This window comes from Amphibalanus amphitrite, unplaced genomic scaffold, assembly GCF_019059575.1.
Source record: "Amphibalanus amphitrite isolate SeventyFive unplaced genomic scaffold, NRLGWU_Aamphi_draft 000564F_arrow, whole genome shotgun sequence".
Lineage (NCBI taxonomy): Eukaryota > Metazoa > Arthropoda > Thecostraca > Balanomorpha > Balanidae > Amphibalanus > Amphibalanus amphitrite.
The window spans coordinates 320,945-348,446 of NW_024882058.1; the positions used below are offsets into that span (position 1 = coordinate 320,945).

Here is a 27,502-nt window from a genome sequence, read left to right on the forward strand (position 1 = left end):
TTGTTTTGCGCTACGTGGTCTAGAATTGCTTAAGTTTGAAAATTTGACGTCATCAATTTTGAAGTTTTTTTGCTATAACTTGGCCAAAAAGAGACGTATTGATCTAAAATTTGGTATGTGAATAAAAGTCGGTAAGGACTATCATATATATTGTTTTTTTTTTTCGAAAATCGTTTTTTTTTCAGCAAATATATTCAAAAAAATATATTTTGTTATTTTTGGGGGTCAAAATTCAAAACATTAAAAATCCTGGAAAGTAGTTTTGTAGCCCTGGTAGTTCTATAACTTTTATATCATAAACGTTTTTCGGTATCTTCAAAGCCTGACAGCTCTTCCCGCGAAACCTTTTTTTGGGTCGAAAACGGCAGAACATGACGTCACTCTGACGTCATTTTCGGCCAACTATCATAAACTTTGGTAAATTTGGGTCACAATGTGTAAAATTGATGCCCGGGAGGGTACTGAAAGTTTGGTGACCATCGGCGCAGCGGTTCTGGAGATATATCGAAAAGTCTGAAGGGGGGAATAGCCCCCCCCCCAGGGCGCGGGTTAAGGACTGACAAAAACTTTCCAATGGATAGTTCCTACACTTTGTTTATTAATGCGCATTACCATCGAACGACATTGTCGCTTATAAAAACATATGTCGGTCGCAGGAGAAAACTGTCACCGTATGAGCGGCGGCGGGCCGCGCAGCGTCTGGCGGAGAGCTGTCACTGCGCGGATACTCTGAGTGAGATACTCTGAGTCACTGTGTGGACAGGTACGGTGAGTCACTGTGCGGTGACACGGACTGGACACGCCGTCCGCACGCCGCTGGCGGACATGTACCGCAGGCAGTGAGATGGCCGCGCCCCTGCCGTCATTGGCTCTTGCTGGAGGGATGAAGCTTTCGCTGGCGGGCCCGCGCCTCCTGTCTGATGTTGGCGTACTCGAACCACATCACACACGGGATAAGAGTGGTATCGCAGATCAGCAGCAGCTCGCAGACGCGCCTGTGAAAGTACCGCGGCACGACGTCAGCCAACAACCGAGTCACAACGCTCCATTGGCAAACAAATCGGCTAATAAAGCAAAAGAACGAATGCCATTCCAAATCCAGCGAATGCAAAGCTCACCTGTAAGAAGAAATACTTGGACATCTACCTAACTGAAAACGCATGCTGCTGCACAACTTCCTTTAGCAATTTCTAAACATAACAGAACCACAAGGGAACAACAAAACCACCCGTAATGAGCGTCGCCGACGCAACGATTATTATCAGGCGCAGTTCCACAGGCAAGGGGCGCAACACAGTGGCCACCGGCAGACTTACCATTGCACGATCTGCGGAAAGCACGGCGTGAAGACGTAGTGAACCAAGATAAACCAGACGACTGCGAGAGCGAGGCCGACGCCGCCTCCGCAGACCACCTGCCACCACGTGTGGTACTGGAGGTAGACCCTGTGGAGGACACGGCGCCGCGCCGGTGAGACCCATCCACACACTGCACGGGCCGCCCGAGCTGCTGCTGAACGCCGGAGCCACTCGCACAGCAGAGGGCAGGCGCTGACCAGACACCTCGTCAGCGCCACAATGTCAATGGCAGCGCATATAGACACCTCGTCAGCACACACAGACACCTCGTCAGCACAAACAGACACCTCGTCAGCGCCCCAGACGAGGGACACCTCGTCAGCGCCACAGACAATGGCAGCGCAGATAGACACCTCGTCAGCACAAACAGACACCTCGTCAGCGCACACAGACACCTCGTCAGCGCCCCAGACACCTCGTCAGCACCACAGACAATGACAGTGCAGACAGCCCACAGCAAAACGGCATTTCCGGGGGGAGGGGGGAGGGTCTCTAATCTTCGCTCCAGTGGGTACGGGTGTTTTTTATCCCCAGGCTTCTTTCGTGTGTAAAGAAAACCTCGGCGCGCAGCGTCACGAAAGCAGTGGTATGGCTTATAGGCTATAGCACATCACGTTTGCATTGTGTGTTAACAATTTGGTTACAGGTTACCCAAGGTCAGGTCACCATGTCACCATCATGTTTAATTGCCCCACCCCACCGGCCAAATAACCCCGCTAGCGGGGTAATTTGGCCGTTTTGCAGACTTTTGTAGAAGGTCAAAATTTAAGCATAAGTAGTTACTCTATCATTTTCAGTTTACTGTAGGCAAAGGAAAATGATTAGTCACACCTGCCAGCGTTGAGAGAGTGCAGAGATACATGCAGGGTTGGGCAGATAAATTGGGACAAATTTCAACTTCCTCTAAAACGACTTTTTTTTTAAGTGATTAAGATAATTTTTGAACATAAATATAGGCTAATGAATATTTTTCCATGTTATGCAGGTTGCGTTGTAATTTTGAGTCGGCTGGTCACAGAACGTGGGCTTAGGCAAGCCACTATCAACTTAGTCCGCGCGCACATGCATGCCAATATTCTAATTATGCTCCATCAAATGGCTGAAAGTAGTGTGTATCGAACAGACGTAAACGTTGGAGGAAGAGATGATATTGACTCATCCTTACATACCTATTGCATTGACACCGGCCGCTCCCCCGGTTTTCCAGGGGGGCTAAAGGGCAAAATTCAGTTAAATCAGATGATCCTCGCGAAAACAGTGGCGCGAGCTTACAACGAAGGTAGCCGCGCCATGAGAAAGCGATATACCATCACCTCAAACATGTACTCTTATGCACTGATGCATATCAACCTGTTAACATAGATGTTGAAGCAGCTGTGACGTTAAAAAGATTGTTTCCTCTTGAAGGGCTTGGAGAAGCGAGCAAGCACGTGCAGGTCATTTCTGCCGATGGTATCCCCATAATCGAACATATGAACAACCGCAAACACCATGTAACATCGCAACCAGCCCAGAAGACGTGATCTTAGTTCAAAAAAAAACATGCAGCAGACATCATTCCACTCCGTGACTTCTGACGGTCACGTGGGGCCCCCTTATTTTACGTAATCGGGAGGGGGTTCGCCATTACAGGGTACCTAACCATTATTCCGGCAGTTCGAACCAACAAGATGGAAGAAGGCAACATCCTGCATGGGGTGATGCTCTTCGAGGAGTCAGCTCCCCGGCATACAGTAAATTAAATACAAAATCTCCTGAAACGGAGGATCCCGCAAACTGTGCCCAAGGGAAAATGCCTCCTTCCTCATTAAACCTCAGCCCACACAAGTTCTGGTTGCTGGGGCGTTTTTGCGGGTGAGTCAAACGAACGTCCCCAATCCCATGTGACTGTGGCGAGCCTCAGCAGTGCCAGTCGGCTACAATCACGAGCCATTTCAGACGGGAGATCTCGCCGCGCGTGCAGTCAGTCCAGGCACCGACAAGGACTGATGCAGGTGGACCACGGTGACCATATTTGGTGATAAATGTGTAAAATTGGTGTGACAATATGTGATCCAAATTTGAAATGCCTATGTTTACAAATTTCTAAGCTACGGCGTTTTAAATGCAAGTACGTAATTTACCCAATTTATCTGCCCAACCCTGTATGTCGCCAATTTTGAGATACAACGCTTTCTAAAAAAGCGGCCAAGTTGCCCCATCCTCCCCTATACAGATAAGAGGTTTATGCTGCAATTTTAGTGGATTTCTGTTGAAGACTGTTGAAAACGTTATAAAGTCTAAGGAACGCACTAAATTTCTATATATTCCTAGATCTATTTTGACGGATCCACACACATATCAGGACAGCTATAGCTTACCTGCTAAAAGACACCAGTGCTGCGCACACACAACAAACGGCTGCCGCCAGCTGCTTCCAGAAGTTCAGTATCATGGATGACGTCTGGACATGGTGCAGCCTGAGAACAGCAGACAACACAGGTAGACGCCATTGCCAATATAGGCAAACAAGGCGCCGTGACGGCCGGCTATTTGGTATTTGTATATTCAAATACATACTTGACAGGTCACGAATTGTACACAGTACAGTAAAACAAAAACGCTCCTATCTCCATTCCCCTATTTGCTCCCTTTGCCCCCACGAGACAGGTATCTCGCTAGTTCAGGGTCAGACATAGGGTCACGGTCCAGGCCCTGGGCAATAAACTGTGCCCGCATTTCCTGATAGAGCTCGCGATACTTTTTCAGAAGGTCTGTCGACCTAGGAAACTGCTCCGTCTCTATCATCAGAGAAGGGGTTTCGGTGTCTGTTAGGATCGTGACGAGGTCGTTCACAGCGATATCGGAGCCTTTGTCGTCATGCGTATCGAGTAAGCATTCGTGGTCGTTAATGTTCCTCGATTCACACGAGTTTTCACTGCCCCCAGCTTGCCAATTGGTGTCGTCCTTGTCGTTGGGCTCGATGATGCTTTCAGTTGTGTGGGCTGCTCCCATGAGGATTGACGTGGCGTTACCACGGAGCACGGCAAGCGACACTCGCTGAAAGAGGTACTCTGTAGCCCTCCGCCGCTTTCACGTGCTATTCGCCGACCTAACTACGTCCTTCAAGAACTGGACAGTGGACTGTCCCAGTGAGTCACTCGTTTCGACGGCGATGGGCTGGAACTTGAAACGCCTTTCCAGCGCTCCATAGCGGCGCCTCTTCCGGCTTTCGGCGGCTTCTGCTGCAGCTCCTGCATGGGCCGCCGATTTACCGATGATGTAGCTGGCGTATGTATCCACGCAGGTGCTGTCCCATATAAGGCACTTGCCTTCGGTGAAGGGGAAGGTGGTCATCCCATCCGGGCGCCGGCCGTCGCCGCGATCAAGGCCTGTTGGTTCCAGCACTGATGGCATGCCTGCGCTGTGCAGGGCGCGTTTAATGACATCATTCAGCGCGGAGTGTCGCGGCAGACGGCCCGCACTCAGTTGGCAAGACAGCGAGTGCAGCCCCAGGGTGTCGACGGTGGATCCGCACCGGCAGCGGTGAGGAGCACATACCGGAGCGCCTACTCGAAGAGAAAACGTGATTTGGTATCACTTAGATATTATTCGATAAAGATGCAGTGAATTGGGAAAGTCGATATAAAGTGAACACAGCTTGATATTTAAATAATTTGTGAAACCAAGCACCCAATGTTGAAATGCCCTTTTGAAATGAAAATAAAAACTTCAAGAAAATTGGCCTTTGAGAAAATATGGCGAAAATGGACATCTCAGTTGCTCAAATTGCAACAATTTAGCGCGCACGAGCACAAATGACCATTCTGTTCTTCCTTTCGCTTCTTAGTGAAGTGTAGCCTGTCGGCTCTGGGCGCCTCTGTCGGCCGCCGACCATCGTGCAGACGAAGCCTTCGACGATTCACGGCAGCGTCAAGTTCATCAAGGGTCTTGAGTTTGCTCCGCAATTTGAGTTGCTTGATGTTAGACGCTAAGCCCAAGCAGGAAAGAATCCAGACTGCAGGGTGACCAGGGAAGCTGCGTCCTTGCTCGGTTGCTCGGAGGTGAAGAGAGTCTAGCACTATAACCTTGGTCTAGCAATTCTTCAGAAATCTGTCTTACATTCACGTTCGCAATGCATTAACCGACGGGGGCGGTTATCCGCCCCCCTCCGAGGTTTTTCGTGAATAGCGGGAAAACCGCGCCGCGTAGCGCCGCGAAATTTGGTACGACTATTTTCTCATCAATTTTACACATGATGTCCAAGTTTGAACCTCCTATCTCCTAAAGTCAGGTCACCAGGTCACTTCAAATGACCCAGCCTCAAGTCACTTTTTTGCAACTTTGTCACCGTGCCAGAGCTACAGTAGATGATGGAGGCCTTTGACTCCCTGTTTTTACCACTAAAACGCGTCGGAATGGCCCCATATACCATACATGACTTCATACACGATCAACCTTCACTACCTTGAGGTCTGTTTTGCTGTTGGCCAGCGGTAAGGTCATCCGTCATCAAAGGTCACCAAAGGTTTTTTTTTGCCAGTAACTCCGTACAGGAACAAGATACAGCCGCGCGGATGGTATTATTGTGTTCATCTCGCCAAGGCGCATCGAATGATATACATGATGACCTCGAGGTCACGTGACCTGAGGTCAACCTTTGACCTTGACCTTTCGAGGTCAACATATATATGATTCGATGCGGATTGACGAGAGAATCACGATGATGCCCTTAGTTTGTTCCTAGCTTGGCTTGTTCGAAAGTTATTCGAGAAAAACTCACTCCGTATCTAGCGCCGCCATTTTGACTTTTTTGACCCCTGTGACGTCATCTTTGACCTGAACTGAAAATGACCTTGTTGAAAATTGTAGACCTTGTCCGCGCATATCTCATGCCGTTTACCGCTTGTCGTTGTCGCTATCTTGCTTCGTTTTCGAGGTCTCAGGGGGTCATCCGCCCCCCAGTCGGTTCTTAGTTGGCGCACACCCCCGTCGGTGCGCGGCTTAACCCGCGCCCGGCTGAGGGTCCTGGATTTCCACGCCCTGCTGGGGGGGGGGGGTGTTTGAACACCCTCCCTTCTAACTCGGCTCCTGGGCCACGTAGCGATACGCGGAAGGCGGCGTTCGAAAGAGCGTCAAAAATAATGACGAAATCACTTCGGCCAATTTTTTGGTCAGGTGAAAGGTCAGGTCACCAGAGGTCATTGAAGGCAAAATTTTGCTGATTTCCAGGTCGAATGTCGACAATTTCCAAGACGCCAACGCATAACTCGGGAACCATTAGGTAGAGTTACAGCGCCGCGGAAAAGCGCATTCGATAGCTCGTTTAACGCCCTTTCTGGGTAATTCTCTCAGATTTAAGCTAACGTCAACGGTTTTGCCTGCAGGGGGCAAAAAGTGCAACAATAACCGATTTTTTTCGGAAACAGTTTTTCTGCAATAACTTTTGACCAAAGCCTTGTACGAGCTTACTTTCACCGGCATCGTGTTCCTCTCGTCAAGACGCATCGAATGAACTTGACCTTGAAAGGTCTACTTGAAAATTTGACCTCAGGTCAAGGACATGACCTGACCGGAAAGGGTCATTTTGCATATCAGTCGATCCGTATCGTCGAGCTGAACACATCTAAGGCGTTTTCATCGCTCTAGCATGCCTCTATCAAAAGTTATTTGCGAAAAACTGTTCGATACCATTCGTGACCTAAGATGACCTCAGGGGCATAAACAGGGGGTCACGGACACCATTTTCATGTTCAGTGTGTCTTAACCACTTGTAATTCAGTGTTTGGGAGTGTTTATAATGTCTTTCGTCCAAAAGAGGCGCATTTCAATTTTCTCCCATTGACTTATAATGGGGAGGTCGCAAAATTGACCTGACTTAGGTCATCGATATCAAAATTCTGAGACATACATTTTGTACATGCTATTGCTCTTAGCAATCGCTTACAGTTTCAAAGCGATCGGTCACTCGGTGTAGCTATGGCAGACATTGAAACTTTTTATGAGGTGAGGTCACTTCAAGTGACCTCACCTCAAGATCTCGATAACGAAGCAAGATAGCGACAAGCGGTAAACGGCATGGGGTACGCACGGACAAGGTCTACAATTTTTCCTTAAGTCATTTTCAGGTCAGGTCAAAGATGACGTCACAGGGGTCAAAAAAGTCAAAATGATGTGGAGCGCTAGATATGGAGTTTTTGTCGAATAACTTTCGAATTGGTCAAGCTAGGAACAAACTAAGGGCATCATCGTCGTGATCCTCTCGTCAATCCGCATCGAATCATATATATGTTGATCTCGAAAGGTCAAGGTCAAAAGTTGACCTCAGGTCAAGTGACCTCGAGGTCATCATGTATATCATTCGATGCGCCCTGACGAGCTGAACACAATGAGAGCATCTGCGCAGCTGTATCTTGTTCCTGTAAAAAGTTATTGGCAAAAAAACCTTTGGTGACCTTTGATGACGTCACATGATTATATGACAAAAAATCGTAACACAAAAGATCGTATGGAAAAAGATCGTAGGAAAATGATCGTAAGATAAAGATCATATTGGAGGGTCTTTATGTGTGTGTCACGAGTGCATATCACGAGACATGTTTATTTCTGGCAACGTCGATACTCAAGGTAGTGTGCCAGCTTTCTTGGACGATATATTGGACTAGGCAAAATAAAATGGGAAATCATTGGAAGGTGGCACACTACCTTTAATTAATACAGTTGGCTTTCGGACGTCAGGTCGTATTCACCAATCCGACATGGCGCGGTCGGTAGCGTGTTAGCTTTAGAAATGATTTTTTTCTTTTGTGGTATAGGTATAAGCTATACCACACCACCACCATAGCTTATACCTATAACACAAAAAAATGCCACGCCGCACTCGTCGTGAAAACACAACCGCATTGGATAGTAGTGCAACAGACTCCAGGCATGCACTAGACACCGGTGAGTGTATGACAATGTTACAGAACCAGCAACAGATAATGCTGTCAATGTTGCAAGAACAGCAGCGGCTGCAGGGCGAGTTGCAACGGCAGAACGAAGAGCTGAGACGCCAGCATGGCGCAGGACAACCGTCACCTCAAAAGGTCTTATCGTCGTCGCTTCCAGGTAAAGCTTTTTATGACATGTCCATACAGCAGTGGAGAATCTGGAAACGTGACGTGAAGCAGATTGCAGAGATGAGTCGCTGGGATGATAAGACTGCTGTTATGAATGTCCGTCTGCAGCAAGACGGAAAAACTCAAGCGAGTGATAGAAGCGGAGTTCGGTGACCGCTGGATCGACCTGACAGTGGAGCAAGCCTTGGATGCCGTGGAAGCGGTCCTCAGCAAGACTTATATTCTAACCCTGCTAGAGAAAAGGAAAAGTTCCACAGGCTGAACCAGCTGCCTGGGGAATCTGGCAAGACATTTGTGCACCGCTGCGAACAACAGGCACTGGAGTGTGATATGGCTTGCCCACACTGCAATCATGATTTATCGGAGTGGTGTATCCGGGATAGAGTGCTTGCAGGTCTCAGCAGTGACCAGCTGAAGCTGGATCTTGTACCAAAACGTCGAAAAACATCCGGCTCTAGCCAGTCTGATTGATAAGATCAGGGTGTTTCACTAAAAGTGTCAAAAAGAAAATGCTTATTAAAGATATATAAAATACGCAAAGCACGTGGTTGCGCACGTGGCTTTGTTGCAAATTTTTGGACATTTATGCTTTGGCCACTTAAGATATATTTTACACTCATACGGAGCGAGGGCAGGAGGCCAAAGTTACTAGTCGTTTTTTTTCCTTATACAGAACAAGAACAGGTTATTTACACCGCAACGGGAGCGGTGGATTACACTTACATTTGGTGCTATCAGAAGCATTGAAACCGTACGCCGACTTTTCAGGAAACGTTTCACTCTCTCACCTCGCTACGACCCAGATTATAAAAGTTTCAAAGGGCTTCTTGAGAGGTTTAAAAGGGTTCCTTTGATGCCAGTTCCAGTCCAAAAAAAAAGGCGGGTCGCCCCCACCTCTCGGCGGAAATCGTTGAAAAGGTCAGGGTCTTTTTTAGGGCCTTTTAAGATAACAAGAAGCTTATTTCAACATCAGAAATAGCCAAGCCCCCAATTTATCAGAAACAACCACTGTAACGGCTGTAGCCACCAAGAACTGGCTGGACCAGAAGTTCCGTTCCCGGGCCGAATAATCAGCTGCCTCACCGCCCGCCCCTGGCCAGCGCGAGGCCCCGATCTGTCACCGCTAGCCTTCTGGTTTTGGTCAGTAGCTCTCGCAGAGCTGAGGAAGACTTAAGTCGCATCACTTTTGGAGCTGAAGAGCACAATGCAAGGCTTTGCCGACAGTCTGGACGCTGAAGATGAAAACGGGCTGTGAGGCACCTCCGGACACGTGCCGAAACGGTGCATCAAAAGAAGCGGCGGATATGTGGAATAGGTTTGAGTGACGGTGATGTCATTTTTATATATTCAAATTCCAACAATCGCGGATGGAATGATGTGCAAATGTCCATAGAAAACATTGTTATTATGTGCATAAGGGCCTTTTACTTTTTGACACTTTTAGTGAAACACCCTGTAGAAGAAGTATTCGAAGCCGCCAGTGCTGGTTGCAGACAATCAATGGTCGCTGGCCTAAAAGAAGGCGGGAACCCGGGAAGCCATGATGAAGAAGAGCCGTCGGTGGCGCCCTTGAAGCTTCATCCGAGAGCTGGGAAGCCAACGCAGCCTCGCCACAGAACAGAATCTGTCCGTCCCAGCCGGAACGAGCCAGCTGATAAGCGCAGAGTTGGACGAACGGAGACCATCTGCTATAAGTGCGGCGGTAAAGGCCACCGGCGAGCGCAGCGTCCCAGTTATGCCGGGCCAGCTGCAAGCCATCTGCAATGTTCAGTGAATGAAACGGATACGAGCCATACTACAAACTCGTTCAGTGTGGGTGGTGTCGTTCCAACGGGCAGCAAACTCGCCGAGCTGGACTTGACGGTGAGGCCCGGGGAGCGCGCGAGTGCACGTCACTGCCCCGCTGTGGCAGACACGGGAGCGGAATGCTGTGTAGCAGGCATTCAACACTTGAAGAGACTGTCTTGGTCCCGTCAGTCTTGGGAACGACCACCAGGGGAGCAGCCCACTTACTGTGGCGGACGGGTTCCCCGAGTCCTTGCTGTATCTCCTTCTCCAGCTGCGCGTCCACGGCCTCCCGGTAAGCCAGAGGAACCGCCCTCGGCTTGAAGAAGCGCGGCCGCACATCTGGATCCACGTCAATGGTGACCTCGCCACCACGAAAACAGCCGAGCTCATCACGGAACACATGTGGAAACTCATCGAGTACCGGCTGCACACGAGACGCGGACGATACACGACACACTGTGGGCCAATCCAGTGGGATCTGACTCAGCCAGTTTCGGCCAAACAAACACGGGGCACTTCCCTTCACGATGATAAGCGGCAGCCTGGCCACCGTGCTCGACATCCACCGTTACCTGTCCGCACACCGATAGCTGTTCGCCGCTGTAGGTCTTCAGCGTGACGTTGCACGGCTCCAGGCTCGGGCCGCCGCTCGGCCAGAGCTGCCGGAGCACGGAGTCTGAGCAGACGGACACCGCCGCCCCCGTATCCAGCTCCATCTCCACTGCCTTTCCATCAAGCACCACGCTCACCATCAGCGGCGGTCGCCGCTCACTCTCGGGCCGCACACTTAACATCGCGTAGGCCTCATCGATCGCCTCATCACTCGCGGGAGCCGCCACCTCTCGGCGCGACAGCTCGGCACTCTCATCACCGCACTGCATCACTGACGCCGACTGTGGATCCTCGGCCGACAGCTGGCGCAGCTGATGCTGACCCCCCGTCCGCAGGCCACTCGGATGTGGCCGCGCTGGCCACAGGCGAAGCACCGCCGGCCCCGGAACGGGCACGCTGACTGAAGATGATCTCGAAGACATCGGGGGCACTCCGTCGAGCCTCCACATCGAACATCTCGCCGCTGCTGAGGAGGGCCAGCGGCCGTCGCAGGGCGCGGCGGGCCTCGCCGCGCCCCCAACTCGCCGCCGGCACCTCCGGCACGTAGCTCGGCGGCGCGCTCCACCCGCTGCACGGTCGAGTCGCCGGGCGCGCCGACTTCGTGCCCGCTGAGCTCTGCAGCACTAGCGGCAGCAGACTCGTGAGCCTGCGCCAGCTCCACCGCCAGTGGTAGCGTCAGATGCGGCTCACTCAGAAAGCGCGACTGCAGCCGCTCGTTCCTGATGCCGCAAACCAGGCGGTCTCGTAGCATCTCCTCCAAGATACCGGCCGAAAACTGGCAAGGCTTAGCCAGCTTCCGCAACCGCGCCAGAAACGCGCTGACTCCTTCCTGGGCCCCTCTGCAGCACGAGTGGAATGGAAACGGAATCGAGCCACGATCACCGAAGCCTGGGGCTCAAAATGAGCTTCCAGCACATCCACGAGGTGAGTGTAGGTGCAGTCACTCACGGCTGTCGGGGCCACCAGGTCTTCCAACAGACCGAACGTTCTTGCTCCGACGACACTGAGGAAAACGGCCCACCTCTTGCCTTGCTGATCTTCACCAGTGATGCCGTTAGCAATGAAATATTGCTCGAGTCTTCTGGCGTAGGATCCAAACGATTCAACTCCCGGGTCAAACTCTGGCGCCTTCCCAACACACGCCATCTTCACACGCGGTTCGAATCGCCTCGTCGCCAATGTTGTAACGCAGAGGCTCCGTTCCAGACTATGTATTTGCGGCCGGTCACTGGGCTCACAGACACAGCGCCTGAGGCGACCAATCAGGCGTCCGCTGGCCGGCGCTGCCTGCGCCGGCATGGTGCACTGGGACCAGAGCAGCGGCCCGGGTACAGCAGCATTGTGCACCACAACAACTACGTTCAACAGAGATCTCTGCCGGCGATGAGCTGTGCGCCACACAAGATTCATCTCTTACCCGGCGCAGTGCCTTTTGCGCGTCACACGCCCATCCCAGTGAGCAAACACTGGGAAGATGAGGTTAAAGCTCAGCTGGATGAAGACGAAAGAATGGGAATAATAGAAAAGGTGCCTGCCGGAGAGCCAACGGTGTGGTGTGCTCAAATGGTAGTAGTTCTCAAGGCAAATGGGAAGCCTCGGCGAACGGTCGACTACCAGGAGCTGAACAAATTTTGCGTGAGGGAGACGCATCACACAAGGGTTCCGTTTGATATGGTGTCATCAGTACCAAAACGTACTTACAAGACGACGCTGGATGCCTTTTGGGGATTTCACCAGGTTCCGCTTGATGAGGACAGCCGGCCACTCACAACATTTATCACTCCTTGGGGCCGCTACATATACCTCCGCACGCCAATGGGTCACTGCTCAGCGTCGGATGCTTATACGAAAAGATATGACGACGCGGTAGTCGATATAGACCGCAAATTCAAATGTGTAGATGACGTGCTACTATATGACCACGGTGTAGAGCAGGCATTTTGACACTGCTGGGAGTATCTGGAGGCATGTGGAAGAGCAGGTGTGACTTTCACCGGAAAAGTTCGCCTTTTGCAAACGTGAAGTGGAGTTTGTCGGCTTCAAGCTCGGTTGGGATGTGTGTGGACCAGCACCTGGGAAGATGGCGGCCATCGCTGATTTCCCGATGCCGCCGAACCCGACTATCAAAGACATCAGGTCGTTCGTGGGTCTGGTTAATCAGATGGCTCCATTCATGGCTACAGCACCCCTTATGGAGCCGTTTAGAGCCCTCTTGAAAACCCCACAAGCAAAACACGTTTACTGGGACAACCAGCTGAAGGAGAGGTGTGATGTCAAGTCGAAGATATCGAAACTCGTAGCTCGCGGTCTACAGTACTACGACAAGGACAAGCCCACCGCTGTATTGGCGGACTGGAGCAGGACTGGAGTAGGCTTTGTCGTCCTGCAACAGCACTGCAGCTGCTCAAGTGGAGATAAGCCGTTCTGCTGTCCGAATGGGTGGAAATTGACACTGTGTGGCAGTCGTTTCCTGACACAAGCAGAGCAGCTGTACGCAGCTGTCGAAGGAGAAGCGCTCGCAGTCGTGTGGGCCCTTCAAAAGGCAAAACTCTTCCTACTCTGGTGTCAAAATCTTGAGGTGGTCACCGATCATAGACCGTTGGTGAAGCTGTTTTCTGACAGAGAACTCAAAGACATCGCTAATCCCAGACTACTACGTCTGAAAGAGAAGACTCTGCCTTTTAGATTATCGATTCGATTCCGACCTGGTAAGCTGAATGCTATGGCCGATACGCTGTCCCGCTATCCGGTCGAGAGGACGGCGCCTTCCGAAGCTGATCTTTCACTGGATGATGAGCTGACTGTGGCCGCCCTGGGCGCGGTACAGGAGTGCAGTGACATGGTCACTGTGGATCAGGAGGTAGTGCGTCAGCACACAGACAGTGACGGCACGTATCAGCTGCTGAAACAGCGCATCGAGGAGAACAGCTGGCCAGGAAGCTGTTCAGAGGAAATAAGCGAGCTGAAGGCATTCTTCAAAGTGCGAGATCGTCTCGCTGTGGTGGACGGCCTGGTCTGCTACACGTATGAAAGTGGTCCTTTGAGACTTGTCATCCCTGAGGCGCTGAGAAAACTGATAGCTCAAAATCTGCACGCGGCACATCAGGGCACGGACAGCATGTTAAGACGAGCCAGACAGGCAGTGTACTGGCCGGGAATGGAAGGTGACGTGGAGATGACCAGACGCAGGGCACAGCGTCTGACCACCATGCACCGTCGCAGTCGCCGGAGCCGCTGATTATGACACCGCCACCCGAGTACCCGTTTCAGCAGGTGGTGGCGGATCTCTTCGAGTTCGAAGTAGCTGGACACCGCTACCTAGTGCATGCATATCGACTGACCGGATGGATCAAGCTGGACCACCTCCGTTCAATCAATTAGACCTATCGCGTCTAACGTCCTGATACCGATATTTCAGCGGCATTTTTCACAGTACGGAGTTCCGGAGCAAATATCGATTGATGGAGGCACCAGCTTAGTAAGCGCGGAAATGACTGAGTTCTTCCGTCGCTGGTGCGTCGACGTCCGTCAATCATCAGCCCAGTATCCACAGTCGAATGGGAGAGCAGAGGCAGCGGTCAAATCGGCAAAAGCAATCATGCGGAGTAACACAGCATACGATGGCAGTCTGGCAATGGAAAAGATTGCATGCTCTTGGAAAAGATTGCATGCAATTGGAAAAGATTGCATGCTCTGTTGCAGTATCACAGCACCCCTCTGCGGCAAGGAGGCAAGTCACCCGCGCAGCTGCTGCTGGGGCGTCAACTGAGAAGTGGCGTGCCAGTCTCTGTGACTTTGCTGCACGTACAGGAGCAGTGGATGGAGGATCTGACCCGCAGAAAAAAGATGATGGCCCAAAAAAACTGACCAAATAGAGGAGCTGTCCAGCAGGACGTGTCGACAGCTTGACAAGCTTACAGTCGGCCAGCGTGTGCGAATTCAGAACGCACTCACCAAACGATGGGACCGCACCGGCGTGGTGACCCGGATTCTGAGATCAATCAGACAATATACGGTCCGACTAGACGGGTCCGGCAGGCTGGTCCTGAGAAACAGGAGGTTCTTAAAACCTATGGCTGTAGCGACGCAGCATGAGCAGCACGCATCCGCAAGCGACGCGGTGCCATCGCGTCGGCGCTCTGAGCGCCTCTGAGCGCTCTGAGCGGCAGAGTGTAGCTCCCTGAGCAGCGGCTAAGGATCACCGCTGCGCTCCCCCTCCCTCGCCTCGCCGTCACGAGCGCCTCCGAACATTCCGGGCGTCGGGAGGCGAGAGAGCTGAGCTAGGGAGGGGATGGAGGGTCTTTATGTGTGTGTCACGAGTGCATATCACGAGACATGTTTATTTCTGGCAATGTCGATGCTCAAATTTAATACAGTTGGCTTTTGGACGTCACGTCGTATTCACCAATCCGACACGACACATATGTTGTAAAAGATCGTACGACAAAAGATCGTAAGCAAAATATCGTAAAGAAATTGATCGTAAGGTGAAGATCGTATGTCGCAAAAGATCGTACTACTTAAGATCGTAAGCAAGGGATCGTATCGTAAATTAAAGTATCATGAAAAATATCGTGGGAAAATGATCGTAAGATAAATATCGTATATGGCAAAAGATCTTAAGACCAAAGATCGTAAGCAAAAGATCGTAAAGCAATGGATCGTATGAAAAGATCGTAGGAAAATGATCGTAAGATAAAGATCGCATGTTGTAAAAGATCGTGCGACAAGAGATCCTAACGTTAAGTTGGTTAAGTAAATAATCGTATAGAATAAATAGTGTTGTAGGTAAATTATTGTAGCATAAAGCCCGTTAGTTGCAAAATATTCTACGAAAAACCGTGCCGTGCGTGTGCTGCTGTGACCTGTGAGGTGCACCTGAAAAACCGTCCCGTGCGTGTGCTGCTGTGACCTGTGAGGTGCCCCTGAAAAACCGTCCCGTGCGTGTGCTGCTGTGACCTGTGAGGTGCCCCTGAAAAACCGTCCCGTGCGTGTGCTGCTGTGACCTGTGAGGTGCCCCTGAAAAACCGTCCCGTGCGTGTGCTGCTGTGACCTGTGAGGTGCCCCTGAAAAACCGTCCCGTGAGTGTGCTGCTGTGACCTCTGGGGTACCCCTATTGGGCTATGTGCTCGCCCCTGTTGGGCTATGTGCTCATCCGCAATCATGTATCGCAATGTCCATGCACATTATGATGGGTCGAAACAAGATGCAACTAGAAATGTCAAAAGGCCTGACTTTTGAAAGTTATCGCCTATTCTGAATTCAAAAGTACCATTTAGTTTAAGGTCCGAGGTCATCTGGCTGGTTGTCAGCTCTTTAAAAAATCTTAAGTATTCAAAGGCTATTATTTATCGCGACACAATAGGCGCTTAAAGGGACCCTCCCACCTTCAAAAAAGTTAATGAATTGGCATGAAAGTGATGTCGCTCGGTTAAGAAAGAGTGAAAACGAATATCTACCAAATTTCATCGAAAAATATCCACCGGTTTTCAAGATATTAGACTTTTACTTTTGTTTACTTTTTGGAATCTCCGCTGTTCCTAGCGACTTTATTTGAAAGTGCGGCACTTGTTGCGCGCAAAGCAGCATATACCACCGCGTGCTACAAAACGTTTTAGTCAAACATTTAAAAATCGTTAGATATCTGCGCTGACGTCACACATTCAGAGGGGTATTCCTATGCATTAGCCCCTCTGAATCAAAATGCTGCAATTTTGAAATTCAATATTTCCGATTTAAGGCATTTCTCGATGTTGTGAGTGCCGAAACCGGTAATTGTGAGCCAGGGACCCCATTTTGGCTATCTCAACTCAAATCTAATGTTAAGGTGGGAGGGTCCCTTTAAAAAGCTGGTTTGCAAAAGTATACTTGTTTATGGTGCTAAACCTGTTTTATCTATAATGTCTACTTAATTGTTGCCTATTTTATTGTCATTAGAGTTGGTTTAGGGGGTGTGCAAATGGCTTAAATATTTGAGCTTTTTGCCCATTATAAAGGCATTGTTCATTATGACAGCTTATGAAAGGATTTGAGTGAAATGTCAGCACCTTGAACAGCTACGAGAGAATACTTCTACAAAGTACATATATTTTCATTATCGCTTATGCATGACGTCCCTTCCGATTGGAACATGGGTTTAGTTGTATACACTTCAATTCAAATACATGAAACGGCGGCATATACATTCATTTATTCGGCAAATATACAACGCGTTGCTTTTAGGTGCTATTGAGCCATCTAAGTTCTGAAATAACATCAATGTATGGTCGAGCTTACGACGGCCACTTACTACGCGAACACAGAAATTGATAAGCTCTGTATGCGATGGAGTTGGGCTGCACCATGTGAATACCATATTTTGAATGTACGATCTTTATCGCATACGATCATTTGGCGTATAATCATTTACCTCGAGGATCTTTTGCGAATACGATCTATTGTCCATACGAGCATTATGTCGTATGATCTTTATCCATTACAATCTTTAACATACGATCAACTTCCTAGGATCTTCTGCCATACGATCTTTTGCTTTACCATCTTTTTTAATTGTCGGAACGCCTCTTGGATGTAGGGCATTGTTTCTACTTGAATAGTTGTATGTTGGTGACCTTAAGCCCTAGTGTAAAGACGAAGAAACCAGACTGACCTCCAGATGATGTTGAAGACGATGCTGTAGTCGACGATGATGAGAAGAAGACGACAAAGAGAAGTAGTGCACAAATTTTCGGTCCTAGGCCATCCTCAGGTGATGAGAGGGGAAGTAGAGGTAAGGAGGGGGAGGAAGACCATCTCCAACGGTCGCCGCGGCGAGGTACCAACTGACGCTCGACGGAGGTTTGAAATGACACCAGTTGGCGCGCGAGGTGACCTGCAGCGCCACCTGTCTCGGTACGCCATCTGTCGGTCACCGTTCGGACTGGCAACTCCTTCAGCCGCCGGTTATAATATCGGCCATGATGTGGTTTGGGTGTTCAGCAATGGTCTGCGGTCTCGAATAAATAGCGATTCTGCGATTTTCCTGTTTGGGCCGTCTTTGCATACCGTCAAGATGTTGATGCGGAAGCAGTTGGTGATGTCTGTTTGTTCGTTTGGGTGACAGGTAGTCATGTGGTCGCCGAGGGGAGTGTCCGGGTTTCTGTGCCGCGCGTCTCGGAGGTGCTCGTTAAATCTCAGTCGCACGCTTCGTCTTGTCTCTCCGATATAAATATTCCGCGTCTTTACCTTTTCACACAGCTCACAGGCTATCTCAATTCTCATAGACCACATTTTTTGTGTGACACCTGCCACCCAGACCGCTCATACAAGTCGCGCATTTGCAACCCCCTCCAGGGCAGGGGGGGGGCGGTTCCAGAGCGGAGCGCACTAGGCTCTTTTTGAGGCTATTGTCGTTTTTCCACGCCACTTGGAATGCCAGCCCTGACGCCCGGACTGCCCTGACCTAGGGCCGAAAATTTGTGCACTACTTCTCTTCGTCGTCTTCTTCTCATCATCGTCGACTACAGCATCGTCTTCAAAATCATCTGGAGGTCAGTCTGGTTTCTTCGTCTTTACACTAGGGCTTAAGGTCACCAACATACAACTATTTACCATCTTTTGTCCGGTTACCACGTCACATGATCTTACAGCTGCCCAACAGCAAAACAGGCCTCAAGGTAATGAAGGTTGATCGTATATGAAATCAAGCATGGCATATGGGGCCATTCTTACGCGTTTTAGTGAAAAAAAAAACAACAGGGAGATGATTCTTCCTCCATTGACTTATAATGGGGAGGTCGAGAAATTGGCCTGACCTTAGGTCATCGATATCAAAGTTCCGAGATGTACAAATTGTAGCTACCAATGACTTAACCCGCGCCCCGCTGGGGGGGGGGGGGCAGAATCTGCCCCCCCCCCTCCTGCCCCCCTCCCGTTTTTCGCCAATAACTTCTAAACGCGTTACGCCAGCGACGTCAAACTTACAGTACCTTATCATACATCAATTTGACACGTTCCCTGAAAATTTGAGCGAAATCCGTCGGAAAATTTTTGAGAAATTGACGTTTTAGTGACGTCATGTTCGCCATTTTCGCCTCAAAAACGGCAAAATTTCAAACGCCGCTATCATCTTCATTTTTAAAGGAATCAAGACGTAACAAAAAAGGTTATACGTCATTCTACTTTGTCTATCAAATGGCTATCTCGGTTTTTTTTTTAATTTTTTGATTTTGGCCCAAATTTTTTCAAAAAACTAACTTTTTTTGGGAAAATAATTATAAAATCCAAAATTTTGAGTTTATCGAAAAAACCGGAATATATGTTAGAGAAATGGTCTATGTGCACCTACATACCAATTTTTAGAAGAATCGGTTCAAAAATGTGGGAGTTATTCAAAATTTTATGACGTCACGACACACAAAAATTTTGAAAAATCAATTTTTTGGAAGTTCTAGACCTCGTACGGAAACAAAAATAGCACCATTCGATTCGCCGTGAAAAACTACATCAGATAGACACCTTTTTAGGCCTTAACAACCAACTTCAAAATTTGACCTCACTTGACCTGACCTTGACCTGACCTTGACCTGAAATTCATCCAGAGGTGGTCCACATCACTTATTGAGTGTGCCTATTGAATTCTATGAGTAAAATGACCCATAAAACATGTGTCGCACATGCCTATTTCTATATTTTGTTTTTGGTGACCTGACCTGACCTGACCTGACCTTGACCTTGACCTTTGAATGACATTTTATGCAACGAATATTGTCTTGGAAGTCTAAGAACACGTTTTGGGCAATCAGTCTCAGTCCATTCTTCGGCAACTACGGTGCAAGGCCGATACTGTAGAAACTTGCATTTTGTACCCTTGACCTGACCTTGACCTGACCTCTGACCTACTTAAGCAAAAAAAATTGGGCTCTTAAGATCCGCCTTGTTGAGAGCTTTCGATTGCCGTTTTCCCCGTCTTTCTACGACCATCGGTTCGGAAGTTAGACAGGGGGGGGGGCAGAATCTGCCCCCCCCCCCCCAGCAGGGCGCGTATGGCTGAATAGCCCAGCGGGGCGCGGGTTAATAATATTCTGCGACTCTCAAAGGCCTCCGTCATCTACTGTAGCTCTGACACGGTGACAAAGTTGCAAAAAAGTAACTTGAGGTTGGGTCATTCAAAGTGACCTGGTGACCTGACCTTAAAAGTTAGAAGGTTCAAACTTGCACACCATGCGTAAAATTGATGAGAGAATACTGAATAGTCACACCAAATTTCGCGGCACTACGCGCCGCAGTTTTTCCGCGATTCACGAAAAACCTCAGGGAGGGCGGATAACCACCCCCTGCCTCGGTGCGCGGGTTAACCCGCGCCCCGCTGGGGGAAGGCAGAATCTGCCCCCTCCCGTTTTTCGCCAATAACTTCTAAACGCGTTACGCCAGCAACGTCAAACTGTCAGTACCTTATCATACGTGAATTTGACACGTTACCTGAAAATTTGAGCGAAATCTGTCGGAAACTTTGAGAAAATGACGTTTTAGTGACGTCATGCTCGCCATTTTCGCCTCAAAAACGGCAAAATTTCAAACGCCGCTAACATCTCCATTTTTAAAGGAATCAAGACGTAACAAAAAAAGGTTATACGTGATTTTACTTTGTCTATCAAATGGCTATCTCGGTTTTTTGAAAATTTTGGCTTTTGGCCCATATTAAAAAAATGACTTTTTAGGAAAAATAATTATAAAATCCAAAATTTTGTGTGTATCGAAAAAAACCGAATATATGTCAGAGAAGTGGTCTATGTGCACCTACATACCAATTTTTAGAAAAATCAGTTTAAAAAATGTGGGGTTATTCAAAATTGTATGACGTCACGACCGAAAACTTCTTGAAAAATAATTTTTTGGAAGTTCTAGACCTCGTACGGAAACAAAAATAGCACCATTCGATTCACCGTGAAAAAACTGCATCAGATACACCTTTTAAGGCCTTAACAACCAACTTTAAAATTTGGCCTCACTCGACCTGACCTTGACCTGACCTCGACCTGAAATTAATCCAGATGTGGTCCATATCACTTATTGAGTGTGCCTATTGAATTCTATGAATATGATGACCCATAAAACATGTGTCTCACATGCCTTTTTCTATATTTTGTTTTCGGTGACCTGACCTTACCTGACCTTGACCTTGACCTTTGAATGATATTTTATGCAACGAATATTGTCTTGATAGCCTAAGAACACGTTTTGGGCAATCAGTCTCCGTCCATTCTTCGGCAACTACGGTGCAAGACCGATACTGTAGAAACTTGCACTTTGTACCCTTGACCTGACCTCTGACCTAACCACCCTTGTGGCGCAGTTGGCAAGTGCGTTCATGTTTGGTGTGGGAGGTCCTTGGTTCAAAGCTGACCTCTGGCAGCGTTTTCCTCGGCCGGCTCCTACCCAGGAGATGGCAGTAACTGGGGAGTGTTCGCTCGGTCGTGGGGATTACCGCTGTGCCAGCCAGCGCCCCCGGCCGCAGGTACACGGGCCTGATCCGCCTTTAAACAGATCCTTCGGTCCGGTGACATGTCCCGAGGGCACGGCCTCGCTTCATGTCCCGGAGCAGCCCTCTGACCTGCCGGGCCCGAGAAATCGGGATAGCCCCAGCGTGCGCATAAGTGCGGTGTCACCTGGGGTGCGTGACAGGAAGCGTGCGGTCAAGGCTGTCCCGCGTAGCGTGTGCCGAAAACGATTCGTACCACTGCCGTGTATATAGTGCACTAACCCAGTATGAATGTGTGCTACTAACGACAAAAGCCCGGGTCGGGCAGCAAAAATATTAAAAAAAAGACCTCTGACCTACTTAAGCAAAAAAAGGGCTCTTAAGATCCGCCTTGTTGAGAGCTTTCGATTGCCGTTTTCCCCGTCTTTCTACGACCATCGGTTCGGAAGTTAGACAGGGGAGGGGGAAGAATCTGCCCCCCCCCCCAGCAGGGCGCGTATGACTGAATAGCCCAGCGGGGCGCAGGTTAACATTGTGAATTCCTCTGAACCACTAACCTACTGATACTAACCTACCTTACCTGAACTAACATGGCTGAGTCGCGGAAGGAGGATGAGATGTTGGACCCTCTGCAGTCCAGTTCTGGGAGAGCCATCCGTCCATTAGAGGCGGGACGCGAGTACCAAATTCAATTGAAGACGAAGGCCTACAACCATCAGCTACGTTAACTCAAGCAGCTCAGTCGGCAGGCGGTCCGACAGAGTGGTACTGAAGTGGAGGTGAACCCAGACATCTCAGAAGAGAAAGCAAAGAAGTGGATCCACAACTACATCTCCTTCTCACAGACAGAATATGAGTTGTGTCACTTGCTCCCTCGGGCTGAAGTGGAGCAACACTCAGATAACCATAAGATGGTTTTGGAAGAAATCGACCAAGTGAGAAATCGACCAAGAGACCAAGTGGTGGCTGAAGGCTACCTGAAGAGCACACAGCCGCAGAAGACTGCAAGTGCATCATAGGCTGGTTCTGGCGTCAGCATGCAGTCTGGCCTTCAGCTGATGCAGATCGAAGACCAGCGTAAGAAAGCTGAAGTGGCAGCAAGACTGTCCATGCCGAAGGCAAGGCAAGAGCTTGAGCGTCAACGCCAAGAGTTGCAATGGAAAGAAGAAGAGCTGGCACTGCAAACTGAGATTGAAATACAGCAGAGACAAACAGATGTGACCTGCTCACCTCAGCAGATACCTACCTGCGCCGATCCGCACCAAGGATCGGCGCAAAGAAGAAGAGCTGGCACTGCAAACTGAGATTGAAGTACAGTTGAGACAAACAGAGGTGACCTGCTCACCTCAGCAGATACCTGCGCCGATCCGCACCGAGGCAAAATGCGGACTGAGTATGTGTAGCTTATCCTTTCGCAGCAAGGCTGCCGGTATGGTTCATGGCGGAATGAGCCCAAAGAGGGTCTACCAGTAGCTGAGCATCGGCCGCTCCCAGCTGAGCATCGGCCGCTCCCAGCTGATCGTCTGGCTGAAGCCAGACAAGCTGTGACAAGGAAGCGGGAGAAGCCGGCCTGGCAACAAGCCAGGCCGGGGCATCAAATACACCATCCACCCGCTAGCCAAGACAGTGATTGCCATGGCCACTGGAAAACAGCACTAGTCAGCCCGCAAGTTGTTCCAGCCATGTCGGGTAAGACGCTGGATTCCAGCGTCTTACCCGACATGGCTACATCTCCCGTTCAACCATGCAGTGTCATCTCCACCAATCCCTGGGGATGAAACCTTTAAAGCTCACTAGGAGGCCGAAGTAGACGAAGAGGCAGGGAGAACATCGCCTGAGATTCGCCAAGGACCACAAAGACGGGTCAGTGGAGGACTGGAGGAGGGTGATGTGGTCTGATGAGTAGCCATTCGAACTGCACCACCAACCCACCCATCACGAAGGCCGCGTTTGGGCCGTCAGCAGTTCCCAAGTGCCGCCAGTTTCGGCAGTGAAACATTCCACCAAAGTGCACGGCTGGGGGCGTGATATCCCACCGCGCAATGTCCCCGCTGCACGTGGCTAATCAGGAGACAGTCAGCAGCGGCGAGTACTACCACATGGACATCCTCGCCAACGAGTGTTTGGATGCGATCAGCCAGACTGACCAGAATAGCGGGGTCCTTCAGCGGCCGCTGATTGCATACTCCAGCCAGGCCATCTTCACGCAGGACGGAGCTCCACCGCACACGGCGGACCGCCCATAAGACGCAGCAGTGGTGCCGGGAGAACCTCCCCGGCTTCTGGGGGGAAAGGAGTGTGGCCAGGGAACAGCTCGGACCTCAACCCAATTGAAATCCTCCGGGCGATCCTGTAAGAGAAGGTCTTAACAAGATGACGTCTGCCACCACCGCCGATGAGCTGGTAAAGCAACTGAAGAAGGCGTGGCGTAGCACTCATCCGAGTGTGCTGGATAACCTGGTGGAGGGGAATCCCGCAGCGGATGCGTGACTGTATCGCCAACAAGGGCGGCCACATTGGTAAATAAAATGGAAAAAAGCATGGTGTTTACTATACATACCGAATACAAATGTAGAGTCCAGTTAATTATGAGACACCCTGTAGGTACTAGTTACTACTGGTGGCCACTTACCGCACGAGAAGAAAGAGTGTAAGGTAGCCGGCCATGAACCACGAGATCTGCGCGTGGTCGGACGGCATGCCGTAGTGGCCGAAACTGGTCCGCTTCCGGGCGGGACGCTCCTCACGGATCCAGTGCTTCAGCATAATGTTGAGCAGTTCGCAGACGGCCACACCCAGGGCGAACGAAATCTGCCCGTACGGAACGACGGCATTAGCAACAAAACATGCCACCGGAGCGTGACACTGATGACCTGTCCATAGGCGGCGGAACGATTTGGGACAAGGGAGGCACCATGGATTCCCAATTTACAGTTCTTACCTACATCTTATATCACTGGCTTGCCTATAACATACCATTGGACCTTTGTCCTTTATAACCTGCCTCGGGATGGGAAGGGGGTTTTTGAACTATGTGGTTTTTCGAAGATATCTTTAAAAAACAACGGCGCAAAGGAGCGTCGTCGTTTTGTTCGCGGAGCGCCCAGCGCCGTCGAATTCATGCAGCTCTGTTGTAAAAATTTCAGACCCAGGTCGCCCAGGATTAGGCTAGGCCACCAACCACGTCACATCAAGTGACCTTACCTCAAAAGTAAAAAAGCTCGCTTTACCCACACCGACTGAACAATCGCTTTGAAACTTTCAGCGATACTCGAGGGCAGCGCTTTTCGAGGAGCGCTGTGGCCCGAAGGTTTGGACTTTGAATTGTGAAAAACGCCCGCCCGCCGCAAAACGCCAAACACCGCAAAACGCGCAAAACGCACGCCCGAAACGCCAACGCAAAGGTCGCGAAAAAATAAACAAACGCCCGCCCGCCGCAAACCGCAAATAAAAAAAACGCAAAAACGCCGCAAAACAATAAAGCCGCCCGCATGGCACGCCCGCTAACCGCCAAACGGAAACGCCTAAAAATCGCCCGCCCGCCGCCAAAAGCAAACACCGCAAAAAAACAAAAAAGCGGCCGCCTACCGCAAACAAAATTAACACCGCAAACGACGCAAAAAAAGAAAACCGCCCGCATCAACCGCCCGCCCGCCCGCCGCAAAAGACAAACACAGCAAAAAAAAAAACACCAAACGCCCGCCCGCCGCAAAACGTAAACACCGCAAAACGTGCAAAACGCACGCCCGAAACGCCAACGCAAACGGCGAAAAAATCGCCCGACCGCCGCAAACCACACAAAAAGGCCGAAACGCCGAAAAATAAAACCGCCCGCACCGCACCGACGCTAACTGCTAACCGAAAACGACTAAAAGTCGCCCGCCAGCCGCCAAACGCAAACACCGCAAATAACCGCCCGGCCGCAGCAAGATAATAATTTATCAACGACTGGCATACCGTTAGGTTAGTCATTTTCGCAAATCAAAAAGATATCTGCAAAAATCTCCTAGATGAAAGCGCCCGAGTAAAAAACGGATGGCACGTGCGTGTTCCTTGCCCCCAACTTCTTTCAGGTCAATCGTCATTTGGGTCACCTAACGCATTGACGACCGGCTGGGTGGAATGAACATTGCGCCAAGAAACGTAAGTATATTGTCAAAAAGAATCCCCAGAATGGTGGATCCCAAAAGTTTGAAACTACCACTTTGACCCACTGGACGACACCTTAAACAGTTGCCGACCGGATGACACCCATTGTTTGGTCACCCACGCCATAGTATGCATCATGGGTGCGCCGAAATGACCAAAAGTCCTAATTTCCGGTGTGCAGGGTCATTTTCAACGGCACGTGGCACGTGGTTCTGGACTTTATCGGCCCTCGTCCAAAAATGCAACGGTATTCTCATCGGGCTGTCCCACGTGCGTCACCACATCCCTAGTGAACTCCTGCCTACTGTGGTCAGCGCCTTGGTCCTCTCGCACGTCCGTTATTGTCTCTCGGTCTACGGAAACGGCTCGGACAAAAACATACAACGTCTCCAAAAAGTCATCAATTTTGCGCTGCGCGTTGTGTCTGGCCGAAGAAAATTTGACCACATATCGGACGTGCGAGAGGAACTGGGTTGGCCCACCGCCCGTCAGCTGTTCGAAATCCACTCACTCAATTTCCTTCACAAAATACGCTGCACTGGGGAGCCGGAGACTATATCCTCTCAAATCCTGACCAACTCTTCCCTGCGCTCACGCTCGACAAGGCGGGACACTGATCTGGCTCTCCCACGCGTGAGGACCGAAGCAGGGAGGCGCCGTCTGCTCTACAGCATCGCCCAGTTATATAATCGCCTGCCCCATGATTTTAGGAGCCTCTCTATGGGAAGTTTTAAACGCTCTGTTTCCGAGTGGTTTTTACGTATTTAGGGATGAGTGAATGGTTCGATATGTTTACTGAGTGCTGTGATTTGGGTGCATTTTAACTCGTTTTCCCCTTTTAACTCAGACGCGACACTCAGAATAGCCATTTTAATATGGAGAGTGTTTTAATTGTCAATACAATACAATACAATACACTTTGCGACATACCCATGGGTAGTGCACCGAATGGTGGTTGATCCGCATGGAAGAAAATGGGGGGTCGTTTGGATCGTTTTCGAGCAATCTGCCGTGGAACGCATTTTTTCATTTTGCCCAATGGCTTAACACGGGAATTTTCAAAGTCACGTGGCACGTGCACCAGATGGTCCGCGGAGGGGAGACCCATACCAGAACGTAGATCACCTGGCCCACTAGAAATCCTGAAAAAATCAGATTTTTTGGAACAGCCGTTTTCTCGAGCATCAAGTTGTACTGATCTCAGGCAGCTTTTGCCAAATTGTCAGGGAACTGAGATTTGTTTTTTAATAGAAAAACACAATTCTAAAGAATAGTGTTTTAACACAATTCTAAAGAATAGTGTTTTAACTATTGACAACAAACCTTCGGTTACCACTGGGCCTTAATAACCTGTCCCGAGCCAGGGTGTTTGAACACCACTTATGCGTTTCTCTTTTAAGATAGGCATTTAAAAAACGCCGGAGGGGGAGGGGCGCCGCCTTTTTTGACGCAACTCATCATAAATCTTTTTCATCGTCGAAAACACAGTGTGAGACATTTTGAGCCACGGTGTACTCAGTCAGTTTCATGTACCTAATGCCCCAAGCACGACTGTTAACAGGAAGTAACACTGCGGTAATATTCTAGCATTACAAAAAACTGCATGCGGTGAACTGAATGGTCATGAACGGGTTTGCTTTGGAAACCAAATCTGCTAGAAGCCAAATGTCGCGCCAGGTTCAGGCATGACGGTTCTCCACATTGGATGCCAAAAACAACGCAACAGTGGTGTAAGCCGATTTTTTTTTTTTTTTTTGGGGGGGGGGGGGAGGTAGAGAATGCCTTATGCAGTGGCGCAGCCAGGATTTCATTTGGGGAGGGGGGGGGGGGGGTCATCGCCTCCAAAGCGGGCCCCCTAGTGTGCGGGCCCCCATCCATTTTTAAGAATCTCTCCATATTTCATACGCATTTTGCTGAGCGGGCCCCCTTTATCTGCACGATAAGCCTGAGCGAGTTTGAATCGGAAAGTTTTGATAGAACAATAGCTCGGTAATCACCCGGTGTTCAATTTCCACGCAAATTGACTACAAAAGAAA

At 49.8% G+C, this 27,502-nt stretch overlaps 1 protein-coding gene across 3 annotated transcripts in view; it reads right to left on the reverse strand.

The window, feature by feature from the left end:
- Positions 1 to 578: 578 nt before the first annotated feature.
- The window catches only part of LOC122393932 (dolichyldiphosphatase 1-like), an 88,090-nt gene continuing 61,166 nt past the window's right edge, over positions 579 to 27,502 (reverse strand). For 2 of the 3 annotated variants that reach the window (XM_043390411.1, XM_043390413.1), the window contains 4 exons: positions 23,950 to 24,128; positions 3,719 to 3,817; positions 1,317 to 1,445; positions 579 to 995 (listed from right to left, as the gene is read on the reverse strand). In XM_043390411.1, the coding sequence (XP_043246346.1) occupies positions 863 to 995; positions 1,317 to 1,445; positions 3,719 to 3,817; positions 23,950 to 24,128 (540 nt within the window). In that variant the 3' untranslated portion in view covers positions 579 to 862. The remainder of the gene's footprint in view (positions 996 to 1,316; positions 1,446 to 3,718; positions 3,818 to 23,949; positions 24,129 to 27,502) is intronic. The other variant, XM_043390412.1, reaches the window with a different exon arrangement.